Source organism: Mugil cephalus, chromosome 7 (assembly GCF_022458985.1).
Source record: "Mugil cephalus isolate CIBA_MC_2020 chromosome 7, CIBA_Mcephalus_1.1, whole genome shotgun sequence".
In the NCBI taxonomy this organism is placed as follows: domain Eukaryota; kingdom Metazoa; phylum Chordata; class Actinopteri; order Mugiliformes; family Mugilidae; genus Mugil; species Mugil cephalus.
Window position 1 is genome coordinate 24,587,883 of NC_061776.1, and position 22,501 is coordinate 24,610,383.

Consider the following 22,501-nt stretch of genomic DNA (forward strand, 5'->3'; position numbering starts at 1 on the left):
GAACCTAATCATGTTGTGTCCTAGACACCCCTAGATGGGGCATAACACCATTATAGGCCTACTGGAACACAAAAACAGCCGCCGACACTGACCACTGCCGGAGGAGTTTTAATGTAGCCTGAACGCAGCTCAAACAAACCTGGTGCCTGAGCATGGCAACCAAGCCTTGATAAACACACCGGATCCACGCCAGTTTACAGTATCCTCCCGTATTTTTGCCGCTTGCTACCGGAGGTTCATTAAAAAAAGCGCTCGTTGCGGTGGTGGAGTTTCCTCTGCTGCAGCTGAACAGCCAACATGTGGTCAGACATAGGTACAGACTTGTCACTGTCTCACTGTACATTTCATTATTATAGGACTTCAGCCTCAGAGCTCTCTGTCTCCAGACTGTCCTGACCTGTCCCAGAACATCACAGAGGGACAAAATGGAGCTGCCTGTGTGATTGGTTACTGAGTTTTATTAATGTTTACATCAAGTTCAAAATCGGTTTATGCTACTGTGATTTGCATCCCTAGTCTGTTGGTCTTGGTTAAGTACCACCTTGGAAAAAAAGTAAACAATGTTTTATTGTTTAAGCTTATCTATTCAGTCATTATTCAATGGTAGATACCAAAATCCATGTGAAAAAAATGTTTCTCACTATTTTCAGGTCAAATATTTATATGTGATTAAAAATGTGATTCATTTTGATTAATTAATTACAAAGCCTCTAATTAATTATATTATTTTTTTAACCAAGTCCCGGCCCTAATATATATATTCATTATTACACAGATAAGATGTTACAATCCCTTGTGCCAAGATCTGAGGCAAAAGACATTTAGAAGACCAGTTCAACTGAAAAACCAGCCAGCAGGTTAGCAGTCAGCTACCAACTAGCAACCAACAATTAGCCACCAGCTAACTAGCCTAGCAAACAGCAGTAGGCAGTGTGTGGCACATCATTGGGGTTTTCAAGTGGGCACCTCCCTTCACTGATGTTTCATTATATTAGGCCCACGACACCTCATGAAGGCTAATAGTGAGTTCCAGCATCCTGGAGTCACCCCCCTCCATGCTGCCACCACACAACTGTGTGACTTTCAACCGAAATATTAGCTTAGCCCTAGTAATTCAGTTCAATTCAATTTTATTGATATAGCGCCAATAACAATACAAATTGTCTCAAGACACTTCACAAAAACCAGCCTACAACCTCTAGAACAAGCCTGAGGGTGACAGTGGCAAGGAAAAACTCCCTTTTAACAGGAAGAAACCTTGATTCAGGCTCATATGGAGGGACCCATCTGCCGAAGGCCAGCCAGGTAGAAACAGAGAAGATAGAGAAAAAGAAGAACAGGAGAAACACAAAAACAAACTTCAGTCATAGATACATACATCAAGCTGAAGGAAACATGTAGCAGCTAGTGTATTTCCTCTCTAGCCACAGGCACTCACTTGTTCACTCTGCTGCCAGGGACATGTTGTTTACTGCGACCCTCTGGTACCTGTCTTTTTAGCTTTTTTTTTTTTTTTTTAGCTGCTACATGAACCATTATGTTCCGTAACTGTGTCTGTCAGCTGCTTAATTCTGAGCTGGTGTGTAGTTATACACTGAAAACAGCTTCTCTTTACTCCCAAAAGCAATACTAGCAGAGTTGGGGAACTGTGAGACTGAACCAGAACACTAAGGTTTAAAAGGTACTTAATCACTCCATACAATTGAGAGAACAGCATACTGTATAGAGTAAGGCAGGACTTACCAACAGAGCAGACCTATAAATATCTCCTCTGCCATTTGATATTTAATATAGCAAAAATATAGCAGCTGTAATAATTTAATATAAATGCACCATCTTAGTATCTTAGTCCATGTCAATAAATGTGTTAGTTAAGATACTGCAAAGAAGCTGATACATACAATAGAAAACCTGGGTGAGGTAAAAATTCCATGAATAATCTATTGTTTGCACTGTGCTTAATGGAAGGATGATTATAGGATGGATGCATACATAATGTAAAGAGGTTGGGATATGTGGGTCAGTTTGAGACTAACAGCAAATCTTAACATGACAGGTAAATCCATCTGCACAACTTGCATCTTGCCACTTTGGTAATGAAGATTTTGAAAAAAAAAAATAATGGGTAGCTGATTTTAACCTTAAATGTTGACCCTTGTCTGGGCGTGACATCGGCGTTAATGAAAGGAAATTGTGTCAGGCAGCAGATTTTGAGAGAGGGTCTTCTGAGGGAGTTTTTTCCTTCAAGGGAGTCAGATTTCCCTACTCCGTGGGTCCTGGGAGTCACTCAGCTCGGGACTGAGAAAGCCTTTGTGCTGAGAGAGAGAGAGAGAGATAGAGAGCGAGAGAGAGAGAGAGAGAGAGAGAGAGCAGTGTGACTTCAGGTCTGTTGGTGAGGCAGAGACGACGGAGTTTGCCTGAGTTCCATCACATTTCCTTGGAAAAAAGCTGGATTTGTATTTATTTAATTGCAAAAATGTTTCAAGGGTAAGAAGTTGTTGTACGCATTACCTCAGCATTTCCTGCATGTGCAGTGGTGGTTTTTAATTGATTTAACGATCTTTTCATATCTTCTGAAATCCTTGAGCTACACCTCAGACCAGAACTCTGCTCCACTCCGGCTTCACATTCTAATACACTTCAGTTACAACTTGTTGTAACTCATGACCGCTTTAGCTGCTTCCAAGTATTTCTATCGCTTTGCTCACTGCATTATATCTATTATATGACTGATGTTGCTCCTCAGGTGGTCTCTCGCCCTGCACCTCATTGTGCTGTGCTGGCTGGCTGCTGCCCTGCAGGTTATAGAAGGTAAGAATAATGCTTAATGCGTAATTTTCTTCCCCGACACTGTAAGGAAATGTACAGAAAGCACTGACCTAATAGATGCTTTATGAAAAGACTGACATGTAGCCTTTCCTAATATTTATGTACTCCCTTTGAATGGTAACTATTAAATGCAAATTTGCTTTCAGTAGGTCATCACATACAAAACAAGGTAAGATTAAGAATAAGTGTCAAATTGTGGCAATCTTCAGATGTAGGTTGAATATAAAGGCTAAATTGTTGACCTATAGACATAGATGTACCTTTAGTTCCTCATTTGACCGCAGGTAAAGTCAATCTATGTGAGTAGGTGAGTAATTTTGTATCATAGCAGAGTCGGAATTTAGGTGCATACATTTCACATCGAAAAGCCTGAATACATACTATTCATTATTTCTTTTTCACTGGTTCACGTTGCTGGGTTTTGAGCTTTGAAGTGCTTTAATATTCTGATATTAAAGAACAGAATGCTGTTGCTGACAACAGAAGAGTAAAAGTAGTAAAGCAGTGGAGTTATCAGTGCATTTTCATGCTTTAATGTATATACTAGCAGCAATCGCAGCACATCTGACTAACTGGCTAATTCTTCTCTTTCTATACCTCGTTACTTTGAGTCATCTTTAGAAGGTTGTTTATAGCTTGTGTCATCATTAGCTAAAATGACATACAAAACCAGTGCAAGTTCTGCACCAGAGGACATTTAAATATTGGTCAAACGAATTGTGTGCCATGATTTATTCGCTGCATGTTTCCACTTCGCTTTGTCACAAATGTGTGCCAAAGTGGACGGAAGTCCTCACATCCTAACCTCCATATCTGCCATCCAAGAAGGGACTGGAGGCATGACAAGGTGGATGGGGATGTTCTTATTATGACTCAGTCTAAAGCCTGGTAGGCTATCTTTGAACTACAGACTACCAGAGTGATAGAGTACTGCTTTCATAAAAGTGTGCTAACTATGTTTTTAATGGGGTAAAAATGAGAGCAACGATGTCAGAATATGCTGGCCATTAACGCCTAGTAAGGGCCAAAGTAAAACATGGTACATAAAATGCATTATTTCATTGTAATCAGATGCTCAGTGTCTCCAAGCTGTGTCCAAGTGTCTGTCAAACCCTAACTCACTAATTTGCAATGCACCGAGCTTCATTGGTACAGTGCCCCCTTAGCAGTGATTCCCAAACAACCAATTTCCTCCAAAATTTGCCATCAATAGACCCTCGTTCTCAGACCCATTGCGAGACTCTGCCCTCTTCCATTTCCATTTTCACACCTCTGTCGAGGTTTTCGTTCAGTGGCTCCCTGCTGTGAGGCTCTTTTAATGCAAGGTCTGAACAGGCCCTTATACAGCTCTGCTGGAGAGTGATAGTTTGTTTGCTTGGCCACAGACCAGGCTTCCTCTGCCCTCTTTATCTTCCGAATGTGTTCCGATGAGGGAGCTGGAAGTGGCCGTCAAGTCAAATGCTGCACCAGGGTGAGAAGTGAAGTGTTCAGTTTGTATGGTAATGGTGTGAGGGCTTTCCTCCGCGCTGGCTGTTTGTGTATTCAAGATATTTGCTTTAGGAGGAGGGTTCACACCAAGCTTTGAAGTAAGATGTTGAGAACACACTTTCAGCAGTTTAATGTCAGCATCTGTAGTGTTAGGGCTTAGGTTTGATTTACTGCTACTTTTCGGTCATTTTTTAACATTTACATAAGGTCAGTAATGTTGTAGATGTTAGCATGGTTTAATGAAAAGATTTGCATTTTCTGCCCTGATTTATATATTATAACAGTTATTATAACAGTACTGCCAAAGGCTTGAGAGTGTCTTGTGACAGTTTATAACAAAATGGCTCTGGTTGGTGGTAGGTCTGTCCATTTTCGTTTGCAGTTACTTTTTTCTCTGTGTTGGTTGAAACCCATAATGAAATCATAACGACATGTTAGCAGAACCGAGTCTGGCTAAACCAGGCTAGGAAATCTGTGTTCTGTCAAGGAAAAAAAAATAGGTGGGTATGGGTATCTACATTTTTGCAAATAATTTGAGCCCCAAACTGCCAAAGTGAAGCTATATCATTAAACATCTTAGAAATTATTGGGGTATTCTTCTTGTAGAGCTGTGCTTTATTTAGCTTTTAGATCAGTGGTCTGGATATTTAGGTCGGTACCCTATAAAATATATTCACATGGGACATTTCCACACTTAAATATTAATCTACGTTCAGTCAGGACACAGGAAGTCATTGCCCTTTATTTGAGCAGAAAAAATAAGGGTATGGAGGTGAAGGTGATAGACACTGCTGACTGACAGCTGGTTTTCATCATTCACCATCTTTAACCATGTGTTACCTAGGGCAGTGTAATCGTTTTAATAATCTGTTCAATAAAGAATTATTAGCAGTTCTTCTGTGCATCTATGCCCAACACAGGGCAGTGAGTTTCTGTAAGGGACAGAAACATGGCTGTAGCTAAACGCTGGAAGCAAGTTGTTCAAACAAGTGTTTGAAAAGATGAATGAACCCAACATCAATGTGGACATCACTGGTAAAAACATGGGCCCTTCTTGGTTATCTTCTTTTGTTGAATGAATTCAATAAAGGAGGTTGTCAATAAAGCTGGTGTGATAAAGGACTTCATCTGTTAGATTACGAGCATGTTCAGTGATTGACAGAACCATTTCACACTTGTTAAAAAAGCTGTAAATTGTTTAGTGTAGTTTATTCTGATTTATGTTTTGGGGCATGTAAACCCATTAATCTTGGATCCTTTTTATGTAAACTTAACAATCAAGTATTTCATGCAACAACAAGGAACTCTGCTTGTATGTATATCTTTTTGTATTGCCTCTCAACCAAGAGTTATACTTGTGCATCAAACCTACGCTGTTAGTAGGTTTTAGCTGCAAACGCTACACAATAGCCTGACCTGAGCATCCACAGATATGTGACTACATGTCATGACTCATGATGCAGTCTCCACCAAGTGTGACTGGTCTGTCTGCTCCATCACATACAGTATACCGCAAAAACAAAGCGGCAGGCTCAAAAGGTTATGCTGCAGGCTTTGGGATAGCTTACATAACCAATTCATGATTAATTTGAGCTTTGCAGTGACCCAATTTCTACAGTGCATTTAAACACTTTCTCTAGTCACACTAGACACACTCACATTCAGAATTGTCCAATATTACTGTTCTTTGGGTTTCTAATGTTTAACCGTATCGATGAGAAGTAAGATCTTTATGTAAAATATCTGGAAATGAACACCTTTGGGTTCAGAGATAACTTCTAGAACAAATTCAGATGAGTACATTCTAGACATCTTAGCATTTACCAGACATCCAACTATGCTCTGCTACCTCGCAACCCTCCCAAAACCCCTCTTATTTGCATCAAGGACCTTCAGTTTCCATTTACCATTGGTTGAGTTGCTCTGAAAGGGTTCCATGTTTAGCCAATATAAATGATTGTAAGGTGAACCCAGTAGGAGTCTGTTTCTGATGAGTTTCCTCTGTACAGAGTCTCATAATCTTGCTGTTGACAATTTCGGTCTTATGTCAGATGCAATTCATTCTGCTGTCGAAAGCATAGTTTTCACAGTCATTTGCCTCCCACCCCAGAAGTTTTACGTATGAGCCTTTCAACGGCCTGACCTTGTTTGCTCTCTGATGTTACTGGAAGAAAACTCCCACCAAGGACCCTGTAGTGTTTTATGGCTCTCTACCTAAATGTCTTCTGTATATTTGAGGACTGAACGCCCTCACTGCAGTGGCGTCCTGTCTGGAATGTGCCCATTCAGCCAGAGTGACTTTGATTTGAACACAGTTGGGCACAATGGGGCAACTGTAAAAGGTGTCATTGCTGTATGTGTGTAACGGCCAGCTCTATGGGTTTTAGGAGGAAAAAAAAACTCTCAGTGGAAACTTGAAAATAAGAATGGGTGTTTCTTTATAGGGTCTTTTGACTTTCCATTGAAAATGGCCTTCCATTCCAATCCTCTCATATTTTCCATGATGGGATGTTCAAAGATGATGTAGTTCTCCAGCTTGGGTACCCATTAGCATTTAGAGGAAAGCAGAGTGTGCTCGGGTTCAAAATGAGAAGAGAAAAAGGACTTTTGCTTCTTGCAGAGAAAACGAAAGGACTGACGTGAGCAATCATTTTATCATCAACTTATGATAAAAACTCAACAGCTTTGTCATGATTTTAGGAAAGTAAATTCTGAAAATGTCCCTGGTCGTCTGTTGTTGTTGTTTGGATACACGGTTTCCATGGTTGATGCTTAAAAAGTGGGCTATGAATCGTTATCATTGTGCATGTTCCATGCTATCTAAGCTTTGGGGCATGAAGAATACAAAGAGGCTTTTACCAGCGCAGAAAATATGACACTTCATGTATTTTTGGAGAGTTATCTTTCAGTTTATGACTGCAGTTAATGGCTGAAAACACATTTCAATTAGAGAACATCTTTGAGAAGTTACCACAGAGTACAACGTTCGCAAAGAATCCACCAACACTTTTAAATATGCCCACTCTGGCTCCACGTCTGTGGAAAAGCATAATTTTAGGCCCCAGCAGAACTTTGCAAACACTGATGCACTATCTCATTTTATCCAGCTTGGATGGTTATTATCAGCTGTGACTGTCGGATAGATGGTAGTAGCGTTAACCCAGCTAATCCAGACTGCTGAAAGGACTAAAAGACCTCTGTCAGAGTTTTGTCTTGTCACAATGAGCAAATCACAGGTGTAAACGTCTGCTGTGGCTATAGGCTAACTGTAACCAAAATGTAGCCATAGCATGACGTTGGTTTGACTGATGCTCTCACTGTGATTGTAGTTGTAGCTAATCTCCAAAGACTCTTCTAACCAATATTCTGCCACATGTGAAATATGTGTAAGATTCAGTTATAACTTCGAACTATCCAGCATAGTAGCATGTTAGCGTACACACTTACATGCCAGTATGGCAATATAACTCTGTCTCTTTGCGATATAAACACTGCCACACAGACACATATATGTATATACATGTAATCAGTGGAGACTGAGTGCTTCAGTAAAAGTCTCTAAACCACGGCTGAAAGCCACTGTGCACAGATGGAAGTGAGTTTACAGAGCAATTAACACAGCAAGCCAGTATTTACTGGGCAGATTGACAGTCATAATATGACCTGAGTAGAGCACGGGGGACACACAAGCAGTTTATTTATGGGACATTTTCTTATAATAATTCTGATTCATTTTAAACTGTTTTAACCAATCATTAATCTTGATTTGCTGAAGACATCTAGACATAGATCAGTGTAGGATGCCAGCCCCATAAAGATAAACTTAAAGTTGCCAAGAAGACTTAAGTGAAGTTGTTGACCCACATAAACTTCCAGCTCCAATGGAATGTATGGTTTTACATATAATGGCCATGAGCATGAGAATCTTGTCTGAGTCCTCCTCTTTTCACATATGACTATGTGAGGGGACTGACTGGAGTTTCAAGGGAAAGGTTGAACATACACTGTTCTTCTGTGTGTGTTGAAAGTTGGGCACGCTGTTGCATACTTGGGTCTGAGCCTGTGGCTACAGTAGTGATGCCCATACTGCTGCTTGCAGTGTTCCATAAACACACACACACACTGACACTCTCACTCTTTAACTACGAATATTTGTAATCCATTTAAAGGACTACTGTTGGAAGACTACTGTTAGTTAGTTTTGTTTAACTTTATTTTTAAGTAAAATCAATAGGATAATTAAAATACATTTCCATAATCCAAATTATATCCCTTTATAGTATGGTACTTAAACTCCACGTTCAATAAAGCTTTTATTTTGAAATAGGTCCTCTGCACACCAGCCTCATTCTGTGCCACAGCTGACTGTTTATTATTTAAGATAGGAAACTTTGTGGTCATCATACAAGAGTACAATGAAATTACGTTTGGCAGCATCTCTTGTAGCAGCTACAATGTCACAAGCATAGAAAAAACTGATTAGACACAGTGGTTCAGACACTTCACCTAGGTGAAGGAGAAGTGTGGCTTCTCCCACTCTCCCTGACCTTAAAGGTGAAATGTGGGCTCACAACTACAGCGATGTGAATACTCCTCACATCCCATCTTATCAGTTTTCCAAAAATGACCTGATCACTTCTGGTTTTGTGCACATGAGGAAAAAAAAAGTTACAAATATATTTTTACCCCAGTTAACAAAGGAGAAGCAGTTGTGCTGAAGATGCCACAGGTAACAAAATGATGTATATCCTCCATGTGGGGTTGACTACACCTGTGCCGGTCTCTGCTAATAGATGCACAGAGGGAAACCATCACGCTGTACAGCGTTTTACTCCAGCAGTGCAGAACAATGGGGATTTTTGTGGTGGACATTCAGTGGGTGGAAGGCAATCGACGGTACATTGCCAGGGAGACACTGGGGCAAACATGAGATAATATTTTCCTGTCACATTTCTCTGAAGGTTGCCTTTCATTCCACACAAATGTCTGTCACAATACACAATGCAGCCCCCTTTCCAAAACACAAACAGGAGTGACATCACTGACCAGGAGGCCCTCACCAACCCAAATCTCCTTCCAGCCCCATGATTGTATTAGTTTTTATGCCGGGGTCGCCCAGTGGGATTCGCACCTGTGATAACGCCACTTTCAAGAATTCCCCTTTACTGTGCCTCCCTTGTGTTCCATTAACATTAGAGGAGGAGATGAGCCCATGCAAGGAGCTCGGAGAACAACACTTGCAGCTGAGCAAACATCCCTACGCACACACACATGCTGAGAATCTCACATTCAGTGTCCCTGTGCCTTACACATGCATAAGCAGGACATGAGACGATATGAATAATTCAGTCTAGATCTGCTTGGCACCCATTTTGTGTAGGTTGGTTCAAGACTTGCAGTATTTGTAGACAATATATTCCAATAGCATTCATGATTGTGCTATAGGAAAATGGCACGTGATTTTAAGGTAGTGGAGGTACAGATTTTTTCATGTTCATGTCCACCAGCTTGTCTTTCTCTGTGTCTAGCTAGCCCTTTCAACTGAGCAGGCATTAGCACATGTTAAAAAAAAATAAAAAATCATCGGTTCTGTCTCTCTCTGCATGAATGCGTGTTTCTGGAGGTGAAATAAGGGTGAGGGGATGGCAGGGGGTTGTGGGCAGTAAGATGGAGCAATGACTCTGGACACTCGATGTAATGGAAACTGTCCCTCAGCAGATGTCCACCCCTGACCCCATGACAAGTCCAAACAATGCATTCCTCTATCTGAAATATGCTGTAGGCCATACAGTGTGCCATTCAGTGGACTTGTGTGTGTGTATTTGTACTGTGTGTGTGTGTATCAGAAGTTCATCTGGAGCATTAATCCAGTTACTTTGTCATTAACCTGGGACTCTGTGGGCACCTTGTAAAAAATTAAACCACTCTCACCACATAAAACTTACCATTTCACCCATATTTACCTCAATTTTACAACTAAAATGGGTGAAAAAATAATCTAAAAACAGTATATCTCAAAGCTGCAACCAGCTTTTTTTATGTCAGATGAGATCAAAAATGTACAATACATGTCATATGAAAAGTTACTCTCAAAGTGACAGATCAACAGAATATTTGCATCTTTCAGCTCATTATTTTAACGCATGCAGAGGTATTTCTTTCTTTGTATCAATTGGAATTGGAAAATGAATGAAGTAAAGTGAAAAGTTATTTTGATGAAAATAATAAATACTGTTGGTAACTACGTTTATCAACCTGAATATTACTGTACAGCTGCCTCAAACTAACCTGTGAATAACGACAGCTTTAAACCAGGGTGGGGGTAGTGGGAAAAGCTGTAAACACATTAACATGTTACCACCCTATAAATCTGCTCATATAGAAAGCCAGCTAATAAACTGGTCCCTTACAACTCTGGCAAATTCTCCACATTATCAATTCTTCATTAAAAGTTCTTTATTCAATCTCTTAGAAATTCTGTGGCTTTATAATTTTGCTGTATAACAATCTTATTTCCTTTATAAAGTCTGCTGCTGTAGAAGTAAAGGAGGTGAAATCCAAAACAGTGACCTTACAGATGCTAAAATGGGGCGGAAGAGTCCAGAGAAAATGTTGAACCTTGCATTGTGTGGAAAGAGGCTTTTCATATCGATTTAATTTAGTGTAATCCCTGTGTTTGTCAGATGAAGTTTGTGAAAACCAACCTTCCGTCTGATGTCAAAGGTCACAGGACGAAACCTCAAGCTTATAGGAATTCTAACTTAAGGGCACTTCAGCAAGGTGATAAGTTTACAGGACAGGGCCTTTTACCCTCATCTGGTTACTCGCCTGTCTGTTCTTTGAGATTTAGACCACAACCTTGTAAGATAATGAACGTTAAATAAATGAATAAAGTGAATTCACCTGAGATCACATTCCTGCTAAGTGTAGTCAGCTGTGTTATCTTGGCTCCGTTAGTAGTAGTGATTCTCACTTTCACCACAAGAAAACAAGTTTGAAGCTGGAGGGCTGTTTTATGTCAGGAGGATTCCTGATATCCTTTATCGTGACCCACCAGTTACAACAGGTGATCCACTGCCAATATTACAAGTACAACCAGAAACCAAAAGAGTGGACTGTGTAAATATAGTTTCTATAGCAAAGCTTAATTGTCGTCTATGTTGTCACTGAGCCCTTGGTTAATCTGATATAATCTAACAGCACAGAGTACAACTTCATTTGTCACTCATTACAGTGCAGTTTTCTTTAAATAAAAGAAAACATCCCGTCAAAGTCCTTAGCTTCTATGCCTTTCTTAGTCTTTGTGTGTGTGTTGGAGGGGGCAGGTCATGTCTTAGGGTTAATCCTACCCCAGGGTCAGACTCTTCTGATAACCTCACTGGCTTCCAATTTTCTCCTGTTTTCTTTTGTCCTGTTTTTATCTTTCCTGTTCTCTTTTCTCATCCTCTACTCTAAAGGAGGCCTCTTTGTTTCCCTAAGTCCGTCCCTCCCTTTATCTACCCACCCTTTTCCCATAATTTACAATATTATTTGCGACATCTAATCAGTTTACTACTTTTAAACCATGTACCAGGACCACTCACACACTTATTTATTACATTTCTGCCCTGGTCTTGACAGTGATGTGCTCCTTACTCTCATGTCATGGAATCTAGTTCAGCTAGTGTTCTACTATTTCTCAAAAAGGCACCTCTCGACCAACCCAATATCTAAACTTTCACCAGGGCTTGAAGAACACAACTGTTGAGCGGATCATTTATTACCTGAGTGGCACCGAGCCTTTTAATGTATTTCAGTTGAGTTTCAGATTAGGCTGCTGCTGTGTGAGTTCTTAAAGATATTCTTTTATCAGTGGACTGTGATTATACATCTACTGTGATTTTAGGCCTTACTGTTCCAATTGAACATCTTAAGTAGCAAGTAGAGATATCATTAACTTCAGATCTTAACGTTTAATTATTCTTCTGAAGTAGAACATTTTTGTTTTTCATTTAGTTTGTTTATGGAGTGCCTCAAGGCTCAGTTCTCTGCCCTTTGCCATTCACTATTTTACCTACAGGCCGCTTTGTTTTGCAGAGAATCTTAAGTTATTTTGACTTAAACAATTGGACAAACAGAACTCTGTCTTGCAGATATTCAGAACATTAAAACACAAAACCTTCGCCTCACTTAGATACTCTGTCCTCTTAGACCGAATGCATGAGTCTTTAATGAATCGTTAATTTTTGAAAAGTCTTGTTCAGTACTACCTCTTGCACCTTTGTAATATTTTAATAATATTGAATCTCACTTGATTACTGTAACTTGCTGTATTCTGGGCTCAGAATATGTCATCACTAAATATTTAACATATGAAACCCAATAACACCAATTTTAACATTCCTACCCAATTACCGGCTCTACCAATAGGTGGTTTGAACTCACTGAGAAGGGGACTGATAGAGTCTGATAGATTCAAACCATTCCCAGGCCACACTGCCTCTCTGGCCTGCAGGTAGTCTGTCTTACACACAAACAGACACCAGTTCTCACACTCTTTGAAGCTTATGCTCAAGGTCCTACCTCATTGTGTGTCTTTGCATGTGCACGTCTACCATCGTCTCCCACATTCCAGACATTTTTTGTCTCCCACCTGCCGTCCTGGACACCACAGAGATTCAATCAGGCCTGGGGACCGTGTCCCACTCAGGCAATCACCACTGAACCATAACCGTTTGCAGGGCCACAGATAGAAAGTGTTGCTGTCCCTCAGTGATGGTGAAAGCTAGATTAGGTTAGCTAGATTAATGTGGGACTTTTCTCAAGTATGTATCTTGAACTGTGCTATCAGTGTCCCAAACCTGAACTTCATCCATCAATACGTGCTCCTTCTATTTCATTCTTCTCGATAGATGCAAATGTTGAGCCAATGCTATGGGGAAGCATTTGGAAAACACGTGTCACTAAATAAGTTTAGAAATGTTTTAATTCATTATTGTCTTCTGGGTATCTTCTTTTTCTTCTTTATTTTTTCATCACCAGTCGCCAATGACAGATTATCAAAACTTTCTGGAAGCACTTTGGCAGCTGAATGACTTCATTTTGTCTGCAGCTTAGTTTTTGGACAATAACCTCACTTTATTAGGCGTATTAGTGATGTTTGTCTGTGGCTCTAATGGCCTCTGAACATTGACAGGAATCTTATAGTGGATGAGGACTAGCCACTCGTGAGGACAGCGTCAGTTGGCCACGCTTTCATGTAAAGGCTCATACGTGTGCTCCAAAATTTTCAGGGTGAGAGTGGCCTAGAAATATGAAATGAAAACACATAGTAGGGGGAGCAGAAGAGGAGGGAGGATGGAGGGAGAAAAAAAACACTGCTGTGCAACACAGGCTTCATTGACTGTTCGACTAGTGGCAAATTGTGTATTTGTGGTATGCCATTGCCTGAGAACAGGTCCTCTCTGTTGACCTTTTCAGCCCGCCCACTAAGCTACCTGCTTTACGGTTGGTTGAGAGGACGAGTCAGTCAAATCTGCTGGGGTAGAATAAAACTTAGAGCCATGCGCACATATATACAAAAGATCAGCTAAAAATGTCAAAAAGATAAACATCTAAGTGTTATAGCTGTCATTAAAGCAGTGGATTTTTGTTTTTATTTTATTTTATTTATTTTTTTAAAAAAAATATATATATATCTGCATCTGCACAGTCGTTCTGAGTAAATGAGTTCTTGTTGCTCTGGCACAAAATCACTACTCCACGAGCCAGAACCTCTTTCGCTCTAATTGGCAAAGTGCTAGTACATTGGTGTACACAACCAAGAACGCATACACACGCAAGATTTAATATCGCACACAAACAGGATGTGTAACAGCAAATTCAGGTTTTTCATCTGCCACTATTTATTCAGTTTTCCAGTTTTTCAATTCTTTTTTTGTATGTGAACTTTAACTTCCCGGTCTTTATGCTCACTAGTAGTGTCAAAATAACAGCATATTGAAATCTTACAGCTGGTAGTTATTGTGTCTTCATAACCTTAGTCAGGATATTTTCCTTATAAACCAACATGATGATATACCAAATCATAATAACTATTAGTTACTTCGAGTTGTTGTGTCGTACCAACCAAATAAATGTGTGTTATCAACTGCATAGCGGCAACTCTTCTTCCCTGCAGATTGTGTGTTTTACAGCTTTTGGCCACAAGATGGTGGCAGAGAGTCAATATGTGTGAACAGGGCTATGCTACGGCTGATATGTGTGATCATGTGTGAGCTTTATTACCTTTCCTCACTTGTGTTAAGAGTATCATATTTCTTATTATATGCTCTCTTTATGTAAGTACATTTTTTTAGTGGCGGATAGAGGAAACATACACTTTTTTTGATGGCACGACAAAACAATAAAATTCTGAAAACAATTAAAACTCGTAAAGCTTTAACCTGTAATTCCATAGGGGCCGTGTCTCCTTATCATGTGATTTCTCACCCTTCACAGCTTCCACAGCCACTTGGCTTATTATTTTTGGGGTTAAATTCATCGCATTCACCATGGGATCGGCTGTGACATAAACCAATTAGAGTATATTGTTGGGGCGGTTGCTAGGTAGAGCGGGAAGTGACAGAGAGGTGAAGGGTGAAGGGGTTACTCTTCCTGGAATCCAGAGGCCCTAAATGGGATCACCATGTATAGAAAAAAAAGGGGCTCTGAAAACATTCATAACAATGTGGGAGTGCTTTGACCGGACGTTGCACATGAGAGTGACCACTGCCTTTTTGTTGCTTGCTGACACAGTACGAAAGTCAAGTTAACATTTTTTCGCATCCTATCGTTTCTTGAATGCAGCCTTCGCAGGGTTGCAACTTCATGACCTCTATTTATTTCTTTTTCAATTACAACATAGCAATGTTTTTAGTGCAGGGTGAGTAATCTCGAGACAGAGGAGGGTATTTGCAGCACGTGTTTCGCCTGGTAACAGTTCATGAAAACTCTTTCGCAAACTTAAAAGAAGATGTGTGAATCTTGTTCAAACCTGTAAGCTTGTGTTTCATCTTAAACTTTTGCTGACTCTTAAATGTGGTTAGAGCTGCACTAATCACAGTTGTTATATTAACAGTAGATCACACTGATTCGTTCAGTATGGAGAGGTGCACTCTTAACAAAGATCCTGTAGATACCAGAGAACTTTCACCTGATTCTGCAGTCGGTACTACGGAGCATTTTAGGATCTTTGAGCTCACTGTTTCAGTTTTAGGACTTTCAGTGTTTTGGGTTGGGTCTCTTCTTTCTTTTTGACCCTATGTTCAGACCCACAAGACAGTATTTTAACCTGTAAATCAAAAACAAAAGCTAGTGAGCAGTGGAGTGGATATTGGGCCTGGATGTGTAAATGGGCATCTTTTATAAAGAGGTTTGGAGTGATTGACTAATACTACGTAATAACACGTAGGTTGTGTGTGTGATTGTGTTAGGAGTACGTGCCAGGTTTCATTGTGGTAGAGAATCCTCACCTCCAGAGAACCCTTCTACACCCCCTCCCTCAACCCTGACTAATCAAGCTTCTCCCCCTGTGGGGTTTCCTTCTCTACCCTCTCTTTAAACCTTAAACCTATCATCTGCTCCATTAGAGATCCCCCCGCCCATTTTCTCCCGCAACTATTCATGCACCAGTGTGCTCTGAGCCGCATGCTAGTCAGGGTCACATATCAACATAGCACCTATAACCAACCACCACCAGGTAAAGAAATGAGTGAGAAAGAAATTATATCTCTAAGATTAAGGGGATACATTTATTTGTGAGGGGCGCTTGGACAACCTGCTCTACCTACCAAGCCACAGCTGGCCCCAATGTGTCACAGTGTAAATATTAAATATAGCTCGAAGACAATTTCTTCAGTTAGGTTTCTCATTACTTAATTAATTAAAATTGATTTCATGGCATAATTAACATAAAAATCCCTGTAAAAGCTGTGGAATACCTTAGAAATAGCAATATATTTTAGTGTTTGTTTCATGAATGTTTTGAGGATGATAACAGTCCCATCAGTCTCATCTTTTCATGCAACTAGTGTTTCAACTTGGAATTCTGAGAAAACTTGAGAAATTCTGAATAATCACCCTGAATTACTGTCCAAGCAGGTAGTCCTGATATCATCACCATTTCTCATGTAGCTATTTCAAGCAAAATTGTAAAGAGACTATTTTCAGCCGTTCTTTTTGGTTCAGCGTAATATTGCTCCAGTAACATGTCAGCCAAAACAAACACCTCCATCCAGCACCCCCACTTCAGCGGCACCCCGACCCTCATCCTGGACCTCACATTTAAAATCCCGGACCAAACGTTTAGAGATGCATACAATACAACAGAACAGGCATCCCTTTGTCATCAGCAACATGGGGCCCCTGTCCCCACTCCATGATCAGTGAGCTGCAGCAGAGAAACCTCCACACTGTATAAATACTTGCATTCAACCTTATGCAATTAAAAGAACAATCTTGATTTGTGTCAGGTGATGACAAATGTTCTCTCTTAATGGTCAAGACATTTTCTGTTAATGAACTGTCCTTAAATAGATACTGGATTGTCAAATCTAGAACTAATAGACTAAAAATCAGCTTCTACAGACCCTCACACCGTCACCCTCTCCTTCATAAACTGCTGCAGTGCAATAACCCCCATAGTCACTCCCCAGTCCACCTACCTCAACAGGCATATTTGCACCAAGATAGATACCATTTGCACTACTGTACTACTTTAAATGCTGCTATTTTTTCCAATCATCATACCAATTACATTCCTTTCTGTGCTGCTATAGCTTTTTTAATCTTTATGCTGCTGCAGTTTCTGTTTTTATTGCTCTTGAGTCAAAGAGCTGCCAAACTGTATGTTCTTGTTTTTCACTAGACAATGACAACAAAAAACTTCTTATTCTTCAAAAAGAACATTAAAATAAAGCAACTGGTGTGAGTTCATCTTATCCCCTTTAAAGCACACTTGCAAGCAGTAATAAAGCACTGAATCAATTACAACGACTGACACGTAGTGAGGTATTTAATATGGTAACCATAGCAAGGGGAGGGGAGAAGCTACTTTGCTCAATAAGCTACGTAAGTAGAGATGAACACAAACGTGGAATTTTAAAAATGGACATTCTTAACACCATCAGTCTTCAAGGTAAGGGACTAATGGTGAGGAATTAGGATGAACTTTTGTGTTATTCATTGTGATTCTGATGATTGAAGCAGTGTTGGGTGCTGCATCGTCACCATCTCACTACTGAGCTGTTACAGAGGATCTTCATTTCTTTTCTTAAAGTATTGTGAAGAATTTTTAGTTTTAATACGGAGACATAGATTTTGTATATTAATTTCATCCTTATGTTATACTACTTATTTGGATGTCTTTTGAATCAGTATTATTCTGTAGGGTCTAATGCAGACCTGAACAACTAAGAAACTCACACTGAAAGCTACACACAGTGAAAGTAATTACAAGCTGAGGTTGCACATTGTGTAAACCCTCTTTCTTATGCATTGCTAATGCTTGGGCTTATACAGACTGAGGTACATGTAAAGCTGTGTATCTATATGAATATGTAGTTCCAAAGATAGTTGGTCCTTTTTGAGCATTGTTATGCTGCGTTCCAGTACTTTGCTCCTGAATGTTTGACGAGAGTCAAGGGAAGGAGGAGAAAGGAGGAGTCGTCAGATAACTAACACTCTAATCTCTGTGTCTGAGAAAAAAGGGGAGAGAAAATCAAGTCAGCTGTGGTAGAGAGTGCCCCCTTCCAGAGGAAGGGGAGTCAGTAATTACACAGGGGAAAGAGGAGAGTGGGGGAAGAGAGTTGGAGACATCACAAACAGAGCAAGAGACAGGGGCTGCTGGAGAAAGGGAGGCCATAACATAGAGGAGAAGAAAAGAAGAGAGACGACAGAGAGCCAACGGACTGATCTTTGAATGTTTTTGTCCCACTGGATCCCTGGATTACTCTGGCACTCTGGAGGATTGTGTCAATCAGTCACCTATCAAAGCTGGAAACGTGTCACCTGTCCGTCCTGCGTTTGGATGTGTGTTTTGAAGCTGAAGGAGCGGACTGCAGTGCATCAGTGTGTGTGAGAGGATGAGAGCCATGCAGATCTCTCTTATCCTCCTCTTCCTCCTCTCCTCTCCCATACAAGCCCAATGGTGGAGTTTGTTGTGGGCAAACCCAAAAACCGAAACCTACAGCTCTCCGTCCTCCGGTACTCCTACCATCACCTCTGGGTTTATTACCCTCTTGGGCCCTTCTGACCCCCCACGGACAGCAACAGAGTGGGTGGGAAATGAGGACGGGGTGATGGAGAAAACTGTGGAGGGTACTCCATCAGAGGGGTCTGTGGTGGCCTCTACTCTACCCAGCTCAATAGTATCAGTCTCTGCCCAAAGCGCTGTTGGACCTGAGGCATTACCTCCAGAGAAGAATACAGTCAGAGGCAGCATAATTAAGTCCCAGTACAAACTTCTAAAACACTGGAAAAGTGGTGAGTGTTAAAGTAAATACCTCTGTCAAGCAGAGTTCTGAGTGAGTGATTTGGTTTAACTAATATCACATCCGGCCATGGGGTCGGTGATGATTCCCACCTTTAGATCATTATGTTCTACAGGTAATTCTGCAAAAGTGAAAGGTTTTCACCGGCACTTTGCCACTTTGCACAGTTTTGTATGTCTCCTCATGTGCTGTCATGTTGATTTGTCAATAATTCTGTTTTGTCTTCGTGCTAAATGTGGCATCTGGAATTTCCTAAACTCTTGTCTGAGCGCATATCACGAGGTTAGACAGGAGTTATTGTGTGTGGTATGTGACACGGTCCTGGCCTGACGTGCCCTGCGCTAAACCTATAGATTCAAGAGAGAGGCTTGTGTGGCATACGTGGGTCAAATGGTTTAAAAGGTTACAAGTGGCAACAATGGGGGAGTAGGTCATATTCATTTTATAAGTCTCCACAAGCTGATCAAGCATCCATGTGGCCAATGTAATGAGGATTAGAATTATGAGAAGGGAATAAAGAGGGGAAAATGTGACGCAAAATGACTTAGAGATTAATTGACTGACATACTTGGTTTGAAGAAAACAATGAATGAAATTGAATTGAATTAAGTATTATTTGATTGACTTGAATCTTGACTGAAACCTTAGTAACTAGAAAGTAAATAGTGTTCAGAGATATATTTAACAAGAATTTGTGATGTGTGATGTGGCACAGATCTTGTCATGTCTACTGTTTAATCTGGATAACATGATGTCATTAGAAACGGATGTACCCACAGCCCCACAGAACCCCTTTTTAAAAAGGCACATACTTTCTAAGTTCAGTAAGTTCAGTATTCACTAAAATGGAAATGTCTGGCTAAATGCTCAGCCATGTCCTCCAGCTAGTCACACGTTTATCGTTGCTGTTTGTTGTAAAGCTCCTGCTACTTTTTTTCTATAGCAAAGAGAGAAGGAATACATGTTAATCGTGCACCTTTAGTGAAAACTAAAATGTTCAACAGTCTCCAAACCAAGAAATCCAACAACTCCAGTTAATAGCTGATCGTAGTTTGTGAATCAGGTTTAGACAGCAGCAGCCAGCTTTGGCTAAGCCTAAGTTTTCTCACTTTACTCATTTTGTCTTTAGTGGGAATCGAAATAAATACATTATAATTATGTGTTATTCACACACATCTAGTCATAGAAAATAAAAATTACTAAACCAAACTATGAAAACGCTAACTAGCGGAATTCACAATCCCTTGCTGTGGAGTTAAGTGTATCGACCTGAAAATATTATATTGCTTTTCTCTTTGGCATTTTATTCATTATTTTATTATCAGTATTGTTTTGATAATCCGATAAAACCAGAAAGTAAGAGTCTTCAGTTTTGCACTTGTGTGCACTCTGTGTACTTGAAGCCCTCTTTAATTATTTTTGTTTGCAGTAAGAGTGTGAAAAGGTCCTTCTGTAAGACGCATCTTAAAACAAGGGGCTGTTAACCTCCACCAGGTCTCTGTCTCTGTGAGCTGGTTGCAACAGTGAGATCGGCCCTTATTGTTAACTGTGTGTCCAGCAGGGCAGGAATAAAGTTAGACCTCTGCACTGCCCCCTGGTTAACTGTCTCTCAGAATAATTGCCTGTTTCTTTTGCTCATTACAGAGCACTAATGACTGCACATCTGGACTGTGGGAGTGAGCTGTATGTGTGTTTTGTTTGCCCACTCACAACCTAGGTTTGTGTAATAAACCTGCAAATGTGCAGAAGTCCACTCGGGTGGTGTGAGCACCCATGCACACACACTGACACTGACTAAACCCTCTAATCAGGTATGTTTCCAGTTGGTCAGGCTGATGAATTAGAGACCCCCGAATGTTGGCCTGTCTGGTCTGGCTTTTGTGTGTGCGTTCATGTGGGAGACTTGTCTATTTGATGTGCTTTTAAGTGCATGCAAATTTTATTTATTTATTTATTTTTTTGCCGAGACGAGCGATTGTCGCTACGGAAGACGTAATCCATAGAGGGGGAGAATCATGGGAATGTGAAGCCATCTCTTCACATACAGGCTAAATGCTCTAATTGTCGGCCATTTGTGTGTGCATTACTGTTTCGGAGGATTATGTCCCAGCGAGGTAGGGCAGTGAGGCGTGGGCAGAGTCTGGATCAGATCAAGTAAAATTAAAGCCATGTCAGGATGATTTGCAAGTACCTCTCCTCTCTAATGTAAACTAGCAACATACAGGTACCAAACAGATGGGGGTTCAGCCAATTACAATGGCTTCTGTCATATTGGATCTGTAATCTTTATCAGATATAACTGCACATATTGTATTTCTGAAAAAATATATATACCTATATTTTTTTTAGAAAATGTTTGTATTAATAAAGATATGCATCTTTATTTTAACCACTGAACTGTGCACAAAAATTATTAAAAATAAAATAAATTCTAAATTAATGTAACTCTGAGGATGACATTGATGGATGGAACTTTAAAAATGTTTTTGTGTGTGTGTGTGTGTGTGTGTTGTCCCTGCCTGCCGTCGTCAGAACGCGGCTCAGGAAGTCATCTGGACCTGACAGAGTTAATTGGCGTCCCACTCCCTCCCTCGGTCTCCTTCACTCCTGGCTATGAGGGTTTTCCAGCCTACAACTTTGAACCCGAGGCCAACATCGGCAGACTCACCAAAACCTTTGTGCCAGCGTCGTTCTACCGGGACTTTTCTATCATTGTCACGGTACAGAATTTTACACTGTGACCTTTAAACCACCTTTAAAAGGTTTCTCAATCACGTTGTTTTCTAATCAAGTCAGACCCAAATTTTGATGGAAAACATCCCATTGTCAGTGAATGCCTCATAAACCCATACAGGAATGTACTATTCCCACTTCCACTGAAGCATCTGTGGGACTTGGTGCTGGATGCAGCAGTTTGTCTTATAGTGTGAAAGATATTTAAGGAAAAAAAATCAGAAACCTTTAATGATATCCAATGTCCATTATTCCAGGTGCGTCCAGCCAGCCAGAGAGGAGGAGTTCTCTTTGCCATCACAGACGCCCATCAGAAGGTGGTGGAACTGGGTTTGGCCCTCACTCCAGTGCGTGGGGGGCTCCAGAGCATCTTACTGTATTACACTGACAGAGAACAGGCTTCTCACAGCCACAAAGCTGCTGCCTTTAGTGTCCCAGACATGACTGACCAGTGGACACGGTTCACGGTGAGCTCTGCATGCTACATAGAAAAGGACGTATAAATATATATCCAGTTGATTCCAGCTGTTTATTGGACATGTTTACTCACTAGCCACCTTATTAGGTAGATGTGTCTAGTACTGGGTTGAAGCCTGTTTTTGTCTTCAGAAAGGTCTTAATTCCTTGTGACACTGACTCAACAAGTCCTGGAGAGAGAGTTTGGCCCGTATTAACATGACAGCATCACACAGTTTGAGTAGCAACAGACAGGCTGTAGCATTTAAACAATCTTCTGTTGCTACAGCCGATCGTCCTCAAGGTTAGAAGTTTCCAGTTGAGTTACTGTCGCCTTTCTGTCGTCTCAAACCAGTCTCCATTCTCCTCTAACATCAACGAGGCATTGTCATCCAGACAACTGTTGCTCTTTGGATATTTTCACAGTAAACTCTAGAGCATAGGTCTGGAGCGTAGCATAGAGCATAGCATGGAGAAACCCCTAG

General features: G+C 40.6%; 1 protein-coding gene across 6 annotated transcripts in view; it reads left to right on the plus strand.

Annotated features, from left to right (window-relative positions):
• Positions 1-2,338: 2,338 nt before the first annotated feature.
• Positions 2,339-22,501, plus strand: part of col15a1b (collagen, type XV, alpha 1b) — a 44,992-nt gene continuing 24,829 nt past the window's right edge. For 5 of the 6 annotated variants that reach the window (XM_047590509.1, XM_047590511.1, XM_047590510.1 and 2 more), the window contains exons 1-3: positions 18,070-18,819; positions 21,360-21,547; positions 21,818-22,027. In XM_047590509.1, the coding sequence (XP_047446465.1) occupies positions 18,420-18,819; positions 21,360-21,547; positions 21,818-22,027 (798 nt within the window). In that variant the 5' untranslated portion in view covers positions 18,070-18,419. Of the gene's footprint in view, positions 2,488-2,746; positions 2,812-18,069; positions 18,820-21,359; positions 21,548-21,817; positions 22,028-22,501 lie in introns of those variants that run through there. The other variant, XM_047590515.1, reaches the window with a different exon arrangement.